Raw genomic sequence first — 13,180 nt, 5'->3', positions numbered from 1 at the left:
ACACTACAGTGTATGTAAACTGTGCCCTGAAGAATCCTAAAACTACAAGTCCCTATACTACAACTAACCGAATGACAGCTGAAATATGTATAAATAAATAATGGTGTGTAATGGTGTCCCTATTTATTAGAAAATCACTTAGTAGTCCTCCCATAATGCATTACAAATGCCAGTGAATTCAAGCAATGCTGCCACAAGCGAGGCTCTGATCTTAATCCTTCTTTTTCATGTACTGTCTCTGTTTTAACTATTTAGACCATTTTTTGAAGGAGTTTCCCAGTCTAGCTCCCAGACTGAAATTGGCAGCCTAAACAGCAAAGGGAGTCAAGGAAGAGATATCAACAGTCCAGTGAGTACAATCCACAAATATTGTAATATTCCAACATAATGGAAAGAGATGCATATGTAAATATGTATGTGTAGTTTATTTCTATAGAGCTTTTAAGGCCCATTTCCACTTTCACGAATTTGCATGCGTTTCCCGCATACGAATTTGCATAGGCAATACAAGTGGATGGGGCTGTTTCCACTTCTCAGGATTTCTTTGCGGTTTTGTGTGCAGGAAAAATTCTGCATGGCAGATCATCAGAATTTGCACGCTGCTAGGCGATTGGCATACAATGTATTTAATAGGAAATTTTCATGCAGTTTCACTATGCGAATTTCTATGTGAATTTGCGTACGATTTCGCATAAACCCAATGTAAAAAGCACACAGGCACTGACATGGTTAAATGCGCATACATACAAACATGTGAAATCGTATGCGAATTTGCAGTAAAATTCTCATACAAACTCTAACGAATTTGCATCCACATGCTAATTCGTTAATGCGGTTTCCGTGACGAATCCGCACTGCACAAGTGGAAACGGGCCCTAAGTGTGTGGGGAACTTTACACATTCAATAGTGGGGTTCAGGACAAAATACACGTCAGACGTCCCCAATCAAAATACAAAGCCCAGATTATATACAAGAAGGAGGTGTTAATCCTTTCTGCTTCTCTGCTGGACACGGTCCAACAGAGGAGCATTTGCCTCAGCTCCTATTGTCAGACCATGTCTTTTAGGGTCTGTGACAATAGATCCAGGCCAACACTGCATTGGGTCCATCTAATCAAAGTGTTGGACTAATTTAGTGGTTCTTAACCTGGGGCCCCTGGGGGTACATTGGCAGCTGTCAGGGGGTCCCCTAGGGGCCGCAGATGAAATGGCGGATCTCGCCCCTAGGAGAATCATTGTCCGGCAGGGCAGGCTCGGCGGCACGGGCGCAGCAACTTACTTAGCCCCATTCCTGTGTGGACTCCTATCGCTGGGCTCTCTCTGTCGCCGCCTCGCGTCCTGTTGCCATGGTTACCCGGCAGCCTCTTATGACGTCAGTGAGTTGCTGCCAGAAGTAACCATAGCAGGGAGATGCAGCGAGAGGAGGAGAGCCCCGCAAGAGGAGTCTGCGCGGGAACAGGCTACGTAAGATTATACTGGGGCACCTATTGGCTTGCTAACTACACTGGGGCACCACCTGTACCTGACTATTCTGTGGCACCACCTTCACCTGGCTAATCTATTCTGGGGTAAAACCTGCACCTGGCTAATCTATTCTGGGGCACCTATAGCTTGCTACCTACACTGGGGCACCACCTGTACCTGGCTATCTATACTGGAGCACCTATAGCTCTCTGCCTACACTATGGCATCTGTACCTGGCTATCTGTACTGGGGCACATATAGCTTGCTACTTATACTGGGGGCACCTGTACCTTGCTAACCTATATAGTGGGCACCTATGGCTGGATACCTATTCTGGGGCACCTATACCTAGCTAGGACAGGGTGTCGATGTGACACGGGGACCTAGAGGGGGTCAAAAGAGGCACAGGGAGAATAGAGATAATACGGGGCGATGAGGTGACACAGAGGGAGACAACAGGCATAGGGAGAACAGAGGGGGACAAAAGAGCATGGATTCGGGTTAAAAATGGGCACGGTCCTTATCTCATTTGTTAACCAGGGACTACTTGTAACCGCTAGTGTAATGAAACCCTATGGGCCCATTCTTACTTGGGCAATTTTGCGCAAATCGCCCAAAATCGTGAAACTCAAAGGCGTCGCCTGCACCATTTTCAGGTGATTTCCTGGCGATTGCGTTTCAGTGCTATAGAAGCGCTAAACGCAATTGCGGAAAAATCGTTGCAGTGTTCAGTGATTTTTTTTATTTTTCCGCTGAAAAATCACTCACACAAAACTTGCGCTTTCAAGTGTGAATGGGCCCTTAATAGTTTTGGCAATAGACCCTGAACAAGCATGCTTATCAGATGCTCTGACAGTCTGACTGAAGTCTGACTGGATTAGTCACATGCTTGTTTCGGGATTATGACCAAGGCACTTCTGATGACAAAGAGATCAGCACGATGCCAGGCACTTCAAGTAGCCTTTAACTTGTTGCACACTCATAAAGACCATAAATCTGCACCATTTGTTGCTCAAACAAATTAATGTCTACAGGAATAACAGGGGAGCTTGAAAGAGGTATGCTTTACTGTAAAGAACTTCATATCTGTATTTTAGGGGGATCTGTCGGTTGAAGTAAAAGCATCTCACCGTGAAGAGTCCATGGACACAGAGAGCCAGGTACTATTAGACAGGATAGCACTTCTTGCAATTTCCATACTACTTTCATTTTGCGTTTTCCTAATGCAGAATCGAAGCTAGTTCAGAAGGACCTGTATGGCTGCATTAAAACCACACAAGTATTAGTGAACTTGTATTGAAATGTGCCCTCCACTTTTTTGTCTTTATTTTGTTCTTGAATGGTCTGTGAATTGGAGGTGGCACTTTGCTATGAGTCGTCCTTGGGGGTGCATCATACTTCTCTGTTGCATTTAAAAACAAAAATCGATTGCAGCAAGAGTTCGAGCGGGAGCAAAACTTAGCGGAGCCCAGGCGGGTTCAAAGCTTGCTGTAGGGAGAGGAATATAAGCTCTCTGCTTGGCTACATGGCAAGTAGGTAAAGGATCGATATCTGGTAGATCTCGATCTTTTACCACACCTAACATATGTTTGGCCAGCCTTAGGTTTAAGTGCATGTGTTAATTCATGAAACACAATTCTCTTTACAGGATGTCTCTTTGGATATTTCACAGGATGCAGACACCCTCTCTGAAACGCTTAGTTTTCCAGTGCCTGAAAAGACAAAACCCGTAAAGAGTCCAAGGTGAGCTGTCATTTCTTGCTTCTTTCAGGCTGAAGTGCTTATTACTGTACGTTACTATAGAGCATTTCACATTATTCTCAACATTGCTCTATTTCCAGCTTGACACCACAGAGTAAGAGAAGTGTCTCTGTAAAAGAGAAACCTACCAACAAAGTGATATCAGAGCGAGCTCAGAGTACAGAGAGTGAGAGAGGAGCAGAGGTAGCCCAGAGTTTACAGGTATGTGTCATGCTGACCAGGTCTTAGGCAGGGAACACACTTGACTTTCAGTTTTCCGCACGCGTTTTTCTGCATACTTTTTCTGCACACCAAGTGGGTTTCCATGCAGGCAAATGCGCGCGTTTTTTAACAGCAGCTGATGTAATTGATAGAGAAAACTGCCAAAATGTGCAGAGTCATCATGCAGAATGTCATTTTTTTTTTCTGTGTGCGAACAACACAGTAAGTGTGAACTAGCACATTGATTAACCTGAGTTCTCAGTTTTTCTGTGCAGAAAACGCGTACGAAAACTGTCAAGTGTGTTCCCTGCCTTACAGTTGTACAGAAAATATGCTACAGTTTGAATATGTTGGGTATGTTAAACATGGGAAGGCTATTTTTTCCAGACGTTAACTCTTACTGGGTTAAATTCACATATGAGCTCAGTGCGTGTTAAAAAGCAATCAGCAGCTGCTATTCATGCTACACTCACTCCTTGCAGCCTAGTGTGCCTTACTTAGTTATGCCCATTGTGTCCATAGCAACGCAAACTCCTTTAAAGAGAATCTGTATTGTTAAAATCGCACAAAAGTAAACATTCCAGTGCGTTAGGGGACATCTCCTATTACCCTCTGTCACAATTTCGCCGCTCCTCGCCGCATTAAAAGTGGTTAAAAACAGTTTTAAAAAGTTTGTTTATAAACAAACAAAATGGCCACCAAAACAGGAAGTAGGTTGATGTACAGTATGTCCACACATAGAAAATACATCCATACACAAGTAGGCTGTATACAGCCTTCCTTTTGAATCTCAAGAGATCATTTGTGTGTTTCTTTCCCCCATGCACTGAAGTTTCAGGCTGCTCTTTTCTTCCTGCAAACAGCTTTGCCCTTGTCTGTAATTCCTCAGTATGTGAAAGCCCAGCCAGCTCAGAGGAAATTTATCCAGCTTGTAAAAGATAAGAGAGAAGAGAGAAGCTGCTCTAATCTAAATAACACACAGGCAGTGTGCAGAGAGGGGCCTGCAAGGGGGAGTTCATAGCAGAACTACAAAACTAAAGAACTTGGCAGCCTTCCAGACACAGGCTGACAAGTCTGACAGGGGAAAGATAAGCTGATTTATTACAGAGACAGTGATAGTATAAAGTGCTGCAGTAAGCCAGAACACATTAGAATAGCTTTTTGAACTTGTAGGATGTTAAAAAACAGGATGCAATTTTTGTTACGGAGTCTCTTTAAATACCGGTCGATGCTGTGAAGTATCTCGACTGTGATACTTCATTTGCGTGGTCACTACTATGTTAACTGCTTGCCGACCTATCCACGCCAAATGGGATGAATGCGGCGGCAGCTCCAGGACCACTTCACGCCGATTGGCGTGAATGGCCTGGATTGCTGGGGAGAGCACGCGTGCCGATGCACGCACATCCCTGCGCTGATGACGGAGCTCTGCTCCGCCTTCAACCACCCAGTGGCGATCGACACTCGGAGATAATGAGTCTGTACAGCGCTGCGATCTAAGGCAGCGCTGTACTGGGGACAGCCGTGTGATACGGCTGTTTCCCTGGGAGGCAAACAAGTGATCGGCTGTCATAGGCTGAGGGAGGGTTACAAAATTAACAAAAAATATGCGTTTTTATTTAAAAAATAAAGAAACCAATATTTGCACACAAAAAAAAAAACATTGGGGGGAGCGATCAGACCCCACCAACAGGAAGCTCTATTGGTGGGGAGAAAAGGGGGGGGGGGGATCACTTGTGTGCTGACTTGTGCAGCCCTGCAGTGGGGGCTTAAAGCTGCAGTGGCCTATTTTGCTAAAAGCGGCCTGGTCTTTAGGGTAGTTTGAGACCGCGGTCCTCAAGTGGTTAAATGGACCCTGAGCAGTCAAAAAAATGGAATCTGTTACTTACCTGGGGCTTCCTCCAGTCCCAGAATTTCTTCTTCTTGGTCCATTTTCAAGCTGCATAAAATTAACATAAAATTTTAGGTTGAAATGAACATCTTATTAATCATCACTACTTATTACCCTGTGAACACACACTGTTAAGGCTTGTTCACACTAAGGGCGCTTTCGTTTTTTTTTTAAATTGCCCTAAAAGCGTTTGTGCAATGATTCCCTATGAGAGTGTTCACATCTGAGTCGTTCCTTTACAATCCGCTCACCAAAGCGCTGCCTGTACCATTTTTCCGGGCAATTTGCCTATAATGACAGGTATAGGGAAATCGCAAAATGCTTGAAAAAGCTTGCGATTTCTCGAGCACTTTTTTAAGAATAAATACATTGTATTTATTCTTTTCCCGGGTCAAAGAGTTCACTTCCTGACTAACATCAGGAAGTTAAAAAAAAAAAAAACAATCGCTCTGCAAAAGCGCTTAGAAAAGCACTGTAAAAAAAAAAAAAAAAAAACCCTACCGCGCAGGTAACTATCGTTATTGCAGAGGGGGACGCGATGACAAGATACGCGTGGCAGGACTGCGCTGGCGTCGACTTAGAAGTCTACGGCACAGAACGGAGCTGGCGGCGGGAGAACGGCGGCTCGGGCAGGACCGGCGCGGGACAGGGCGGCTGCTGGGGGCTTAGGGAAGCCCCAGGTAAGTGAAACTATGTGTTCCGCTTTAAGTGTTAAAGGGCCCTAACTGTCAGCTAAAATGCATCTGACAACGCATTTTCCATGTTTCCTGATGGGTCAGTTTACATCTAAGCGTTACAACGAAAAAAGCTTTTTCACAATGCACTGCTGCATGCATTTTATTTTATTTTTTTTGTTCTTTGTGGAACCAATATATAGAAAAGCAGATGAAAATGCACAGCAACTGAGAGCGAGTGCAGAACAACTGATCAGTTAAAACCTACAAGTTATCTGCCAGTGTAAGCCCAGCCTTACAGGACATACGATGTGAGCTCTTAGGGCTCGTTCCCACTGTTGCGACGCGATTTCGGCCGCATTCCGACGCTTGTAAAAACGCATGCGGATGCGTTTCCGCATGCGTTTTTACCCGCGATTTCGCATGCGATTTCGCATGGCAGGGTGCCATGCGAAATTAACCATGACACTGCCAGGGCAAAATAAAATTAAAAAAGGTGCGAAATCGCGGGTAAAAACGCATGTAACAAACGCATGCGTTTTTACTATTAAATACATTAGCGGCGATTCGCACGGATTCCCGACGCAGGCGAAATCGTTGGCTCTTTTGTGCGTTTTTTTACCGCTGAAAAAAACGCACCTCAACAACGCTACAGTGGAAACAGGCCCATCCACTTGCATTACATGTGCGGATCTGCATGCGTTGGACGCATGCAGATTCGCGATAGTGGGAACGAGCCCTTAATCTATTTTTACTGACCTGGGGCTTGCCTCCAGCAGTCATTTCAGTCCCTTGCCGCAGCTCCGGTCCTCCTTAGTGTCCTGCTGACCGCCTGTAAAGATTGCCGGCGCTTCTGCGCACACACAGGCGTGTCCACGTTATCTGGCGCAGTGTGCCCCTGGTGACGTGGGGCACAGGGTTGGGGATCTTTATGGACAGACAGCAGGACACCAAGGAGCTGCGATGAGGGACTGAAATGATTGCTAGAAGCTGGAAGAAAGCCCCCAGGTCAATAAAAATAGATTAAGCGTTTGCCTCATATGTCCTTTTTATAGTTAATTTCTTTGGTTTGATATGTGGTAAAGAAGTCACAATAACATTGTATGTAATGTGTGTGCTTCCCCCCCCCCCCCCCCCCCCACTACTAGCAGACTAATATTAAGATATGTAATCTGTTTGATCGGTCCTCCTACATACAATCCAGAAGTACTGCTAGAGCCATCCAGCCCACATCTCCCTGTGGTTAGGGCTGCTCTGGCTGCAGTAGTCTTTGAAGAATGGCTATTTTTATAAGCTTTGTGCTTGTTGAAGATTCTGTGTAGCTCATCACTGTGTCTTGACTTCCTGCTGTGGCTCTGCCGTTAATATTATTTTTATCACAGATTTATACAGTACCAGCATATCCTGTGGCACAATTAAAGTGATACAATAAAGTATAGAGACAGTAACATGACACAAAGGGTAATGCAGATAAAATACAGTCATACAATAGGAGATGCACAACAGAAAGGCAAGACAACATTAAGAAACATTGCTGAATCTGCGTAGTAGTCAGTGGAATTTTAAGTAAGATTAATGAGAAACTCTCTAATCTGCAGCTGTGTGTGTAAAGCTACATACACACGTCGGCTGTTCGCAAACGACCCGTCGTTTGGACGCTTGGCGGATCGCTCAAGTCCAGTCTTATCAGCTGAACGACAGACTGTACAGGTCGATTGGATGTCCAAACGACGGGTCGTTTGCGAAAATCCGACGTGTGTACGAGCCTTAAGTGTATACTAGGGATAATCAAAGATATGCAAATTCTTCCAAGTTGATGCAAATTTTTATCCAAATATATGCAGTTTTAAACTGGACCAATCAATTTAAACCTTGGTTCAAATGTATCCATTTTCAAACTCCATACATTTTCATAATTTCAGAAGAATTTGCATCTCATTGAGCATCCCTAGTGTATACCTAGAAGCCAACATAAAGAGGTGCTATGTTAGCGGCTTGCTTGTATGTATGTGTTCTCACCACAATGTCCATACCACCAGGAGATACCATTCGTGAACCTTAAAGCAGTAGGATCAGCCATACTATTTCAGGGAAAAAACACATATATAAGTAGATAAATACTTGATCTACTTACATAACACATGTATTGTACTGTCCACATTTTGATTTCAGTGAATGTTATATAGTAACTGACGAGAATTCTGTTCCTGGTGGGGGCCATGTTTTTTGCCCACAGTAAAGGCTAACTCGTGATGTCATTTCTGCCCTTGTCTTTTTTTCTTGTCTGCTCCAATCACTGAGTCACCTCAGCCTTGCTTGTAAACACAAGTGAGTAGGGGATCAGGTTTCAAATAAGAAGCAGACAGGGAAATAAAGGGAAGAGGAGGAATATATCCTAGATAAAAAGAACCCCCAGCATGTAATTCTTTGGCACCGACTACTAAAGAGCCAGTGCTCCTATGGTATATGATCACTCCAAATCATAACAGCAGAAAAAGTTTAGCAAGTTTTGAATGCAGGATTAGCATCATTATCACTTAATGCACTCAGACCAGTTGCTGTTGAAATTTGATTTTTATGGTGACGATACCGCTTTAACAACAAATCTGGACTAGTTAAAGCGGACCCAAACCAAACATTCTTTTTAATTAAAAATATTTAGTTGCACCACTCTGACACATACAAAGATAAATAAACACTCCTTCAAGCCTATGAGCGTTTCAGTGCATGCTTTTCACCCTTCTCTTTTCATAACTAGGATTATACAGGTGGCAGCCATTACTTCTGAGCTTAGTAGGAGGTTTTAGATCATGGGTTTGTTTGTCATTCACTACCCTCCCTCACAGGGGCTTTGTCTATGTGAAATCTCACACAAGCCGAGATCACCTCCCCTGTGACATCATCCGTAGCAGCCTGTGTTTTGTTTTTTGTTTTTTATCTCCTCGACCAGTCTGACGCATTCTGTCCCGGCAATATGAAAGGAAGGGAGGGGTTCCTCCAATAAATGTAAAATATTTTACATTTGTCATCATGCACCTGAAAAAAAGGCTGCTATTTATTATTATAATTTAGAAAATAGTCCATAATAATTTGGGTCCACTTTAAGATGAGACAAGGAGACTTGTTAGTTTAACCACTTCAGGATCACAGGTTTTCTTCCCTTAAAACCAAAACAACTTTTACATTTCAGCGCTCCTCCCATTCATTCACTGATAACTTTATTGCTACTCATCACATGTGAATGATCTATAGGTTGTTTTTTTCGCCACAAATTAGGCTTTTCAAGGGTGATATTTTATTTTAGTAATAATGTTATTCTCTATGCATTTTAAAAAGAAAAAAGAGAAAAAAATGAAAAGATACACTATTTCTATATTTCCAACCATAAAAAAAAAGCAAGGGAGGCTAGGATTAGATCAGGGTTGATCAGGGTTAATCAGGGTTGATCAGGGGTATATAGTCCTGGTATATTTATTTATAAGTCCTGGTATATTTATAAAATCCTCTAGGTGGCAGTCAGACTACAAGAAAAGAAGATCCAGTTACCTTGTAATCCTCTCAGGAGTGATTACAAGGTAACTGTATCTTCTTAAGTGCTGGCAACATTGTTTGTAAACCTCACAAATGAATGAGCACTGCTATTGGCTTATAGCAGTGCTCATTCATGGTTACAGGCATCTGATTGGTGATGGGAGTAATTACTCCCATTCATCAATCCCACCCAGAAATAAATGAAGCTGGTGCACGTGCACGCACGGGGGCGCGCACCCGCGGGCGGGAGCGCGGGAGCGCGCGCGTGCACGCGCGCGATCGCGCCCGCACAGCACAATAGCGGAACGCCCCTGATCCGCTAATTAAGTCAATAGGGGCGTAGTTATGCGTCTGGGAAATCCGAAAGTGGTTAATAGTATATGACAGGACACATATCTCTATATTTGTAGTGATTTTGAGTCAGAAATTAAGGGTTTATAAAGTTTTATAATTACATTTCTGATTATGGTATTCTTTTCTTCTCTTAGGTTCCACGGAAGGTATTACTTGATCAGTTAAACCAAAATCTCTCAGATCCTTCTCTTCCAGAAACCATTACTATTGTGCAGACATCTGATTGGCAGGGACAGGTGAGGATGGCTTTAATACATAGCATTAGCTTTCTGTCAAACTGGGCATGATTTCACCTCAGGGCTTATTGGTAAGATGCTCTTAAAGGGACTCCGAGCTCACCCAAAAAAAGAAAGTTGTACTCACCAGGGGCTTTCTCCAGCCCAGTGCTGGTCGGGAGGTCCCACGCCGGCGTCCTGGCTCCTCTCCTTCTCCCCGCTCCGGAATGGCTGACAGGCCGCAGCCCGGGCGACACTTGCCAGAGTGTCGAGCTGCTCCTTCCGCGTATGACGCGGCTGACGTCACACGCCGGCCGCCTCACGTCATCACGGCGGCTGGCGTGAAAGTACTGCGCATGCGCGCTTTAATCGCGCATGCGCAGTACTTTCACGCCGGCCGCCGTGATGACGCGAGGCGGCCGGCGTGTGACGTCAGCCGCGTCATACGCGGAAGGAGCAGCCCGACACACTGCCAAGTGTCGCCCGGGCTGCGGCCTGTCAGCCATTCCGGAGCGGGGAGAAGGAGAGGAACCAGGACGCCGGCGTGGGACCTCCCGACCAGCACTGGGCTGTAGAAAGCCCCTGGTGAGTACAACTTTCTTTTTTTGGGTGAGCTCGGAGTCCCTTTAAAGTAAACCCAAGGTGAACCTCGGTCCCAAAAAAAGAAAATCGTGACGTACTCTATGCTGGACAGGAAGTGCGTCACTGGAATTCCCAACTTCCCCATCATATTTGCGCCATGCCACGCCGCCAACAAATTTACGTTTTTTTGCATTGCCCATTGACTTCCAATCATTGGGGTTGATTCACTAAATCAAATAGTGTGCCTTATCAGGGTTAACATGCCTTATCAGAGAAGCACATAGCGAGCGCTACAAACGTATGCCTGCTAATTGGCAATGACGAGCTCCACTCGTCCTGCCCTTAGCCCCTGCGGGTCCTATCACTTTAAAGGACACTATCCTCGCACTTTGATTGGCCCAATAGGCTGCTTGTCAAGTTTCCTGTCAATTGACAGGCAGCCTATTGGGCCAATCAAAGTGCAGGGATAATGTCCTTTAGGGCTCTTTTCCACTATGAAATGCGATCGCGATTCCGATCGCGATCGCAATCTCGTTTCAATTTCCACCATGCGATTGCGATTGAGCTACTATACTCATTATTGTCCAGCTCAATCGCATACAAAACGCGGCAGGACGATTGCGCTTTGACCAAAATCGCATCGCAATCGGATCGCACTAATGGAAATTGCTGCTGCAGTTTCCATTAGTTTAATGTACCTTGCGATTTGCGATCAGAAGCAAATCGCAGGTTAGTGTAAAGGCAGGGGATTTTTCCACTAGCCTGCGATTTGCTTCTGATCGCAAATCGCAAGGTACATTAAACTAATGGAAACTGCAGCAGCATTTTCCATTAGTGCGATCCGATTGCGATGCGATTTTGGTCAAAGCGCAATCGTCGTCCTGCCGCGTTTTTGTATGCGATTGAGCTGGACTATAATGAGTATAGTAGCTCAATCGCAATCGCATGGTGGAAATTGAAACGCGATCGCATTTCATAGTGGAAAAGAACCCTTAAAGGATACCACAACTGACATGTGGCATAATGAGATAAACATGGGTATGTACAGTGCCTAGCACACAAATAACTATGCTGTGTTCCTTTTTTTCTTTCTCTGCCTGAAAGAGGTAAATATCAGGTATGTAAGTGGCTGACTCAGTCCTGACTCAGACAGGAAGTGACTACAGTGTGACCCTCACTGATAAGAATTTCCCCCTTTTTTTATCTCTTTCTTGCTCTCAGAAGTCATTTTCTGCTAGGAAAGTGTTTTATAGTTGGAATTTCTTATCAGTGAAGGTCACACTGTAGTCACTTCCTGTCTGAGTCAGGACGGAGTCAGCCACTTACATACCTGATATTTACCTCTTTCAGGCAGAGAAAGAAAAAAAGGAACACATCATAGTTATTTGTGTGCTAGGCACTGTACATACCCATGTCTATCTCATTATGCCACATGCCACATGTCAGTTGTGGTATCCTTTAAAGTGATTGGACCCGCAGGGGCTCAGAGAAGGAAGAGTGGAGCTCTCGTCATTGCCAATTAGCAGGCATAAGGTTGTAGTACTTGCTATGCTACTATGATAAGGCACATTAACTCTGATAAGGCACTCTGTTTGTTATAGTGCATCAACCCCACTGTGTCACTGGCAAAGTCGCACTGAAACTCGCTGTAGACTTTGTGGTGGGTTATCAGTGAATCGGAAGGTTTCAGAGCAACGCGGTTAGTGTACTGGGCCTCATACACTTTCTTTGCCGTTGAATTACCCTGCTTGCAGAAAGGGAAATGCAACGCAAAAAAGTGTACAAGTGTTAAAGGGGCCTTAACCTCTTTCAGACCAGACTGCTCTGGCCACTTTAGAACCAGAGACATCCGTGCCCTTTTTAAAGAGAACCCGAGGTGGCATTACGTAAGTGGGGCACAGAGGCTGGTTGGTCACACTAACACCAGCCTCTGTTGCCCCATCGTGTGTCTCAAAGACCCCCCTGCTCGCCACTGTACCCCCGCAGTGCTGGCGACACGCAGCGTGTCGCCAGCACAATGTTTACTCTAGCGCTGTCTGTCAGCGCCGCTCCACCGCCTCCTCCGCATCGCCGCTACCCGCCCTCGTCCCTTCCCTCCCGCTGATTGGAGGAAAGGGACGAGGGCGGGTAGCGGCGATGCGGAGGAGGCGTGGGAGCGGCGCTGACAGACAGCGCTAGAGTAAACATTGTGCTGGCGACGCGCTGCGTGTCGCCAGCACTGCGGGGAGTATAGCGGCGAGCAGGGGGGTCTTTGAGACACCCGATGGGGCAACAGAGGCTGTTGTTAGTGTGCCCAACCAGCCTCTGTGCCCCACTAACGTAATACAATGCCACCTCGGGTTCTCTTTAAGTCCTGTGATTGCTGTGATTGGCTCACAGCAATCACAGGGTCCGATATACTGAAGCTCTGCTGTCAGCGTGATAGCCGAGTGAGTAGGTGCAGCAGTGCAGACAGCGGTGAGAATGGCGAGAGCGAGCAGATTACATGACGGGAATGATTGAAATCT

At 45.3% G+C, this 13,180-nt stretch overlaps 1 protein-coding gene across 2 annotated transcripts in view; it reads left to right on the top strand.

Annotated features, from left to right (window-relative positions):
• The window catches only part of LOC137538372 (phosphofurin acidic cluster sorting protein 1-like), a 113,606-nt gene that overhangs the window by 52,594 nt on the left and 47,832 nt on the right, over positions 1-13,180 (top strand). Inside the window, exons 10-14 of one of the 2 annotated variants that reach the window (XM_068260494.1) lie at positions 256-349; positions 2,562-2,624; positions 3,137-3,207; positions 3,306-3,426; positions 10,011-10,112. In XM_068260494.1, the coding sequence (XP_068116595.1) occupies positions 256-349; positions 2,562-2,624; positions 3,137-3,207; positions 3,306-3,426; positions 10,011-10,112 (451 nt within the window). Of the gene's footprint in view, positions 1-255; positions 350-2,561; positions 2,625-3,112; positions 3,208-3,305; positions 3,427-10,010; positions 10,113-13,180 lie in introns of both variants that reach the window. The other variant, XM_068260493.1, reaches the window with a different exon arrangement.

This window comes from Hyperolius riggenbachi, chromosome 11 (genome assembly GCF_040937935.1).
Source record: "Hyperolius riggenbachi isolate aHypRig1 chromosome 11, aHypRig1.pri, whole genome shotgun sequence".
In the NCBI taxonomy this organism is placed as follows: Eukaryota; Metazoa; Chordata; class Amphibia; order Anura; family Hyperoliidae; genus Hyperolius; species Hyperolius riggenbachi.
This window is presented reverse-complemented; position numbering and strand designations above follow the sequence as displayed.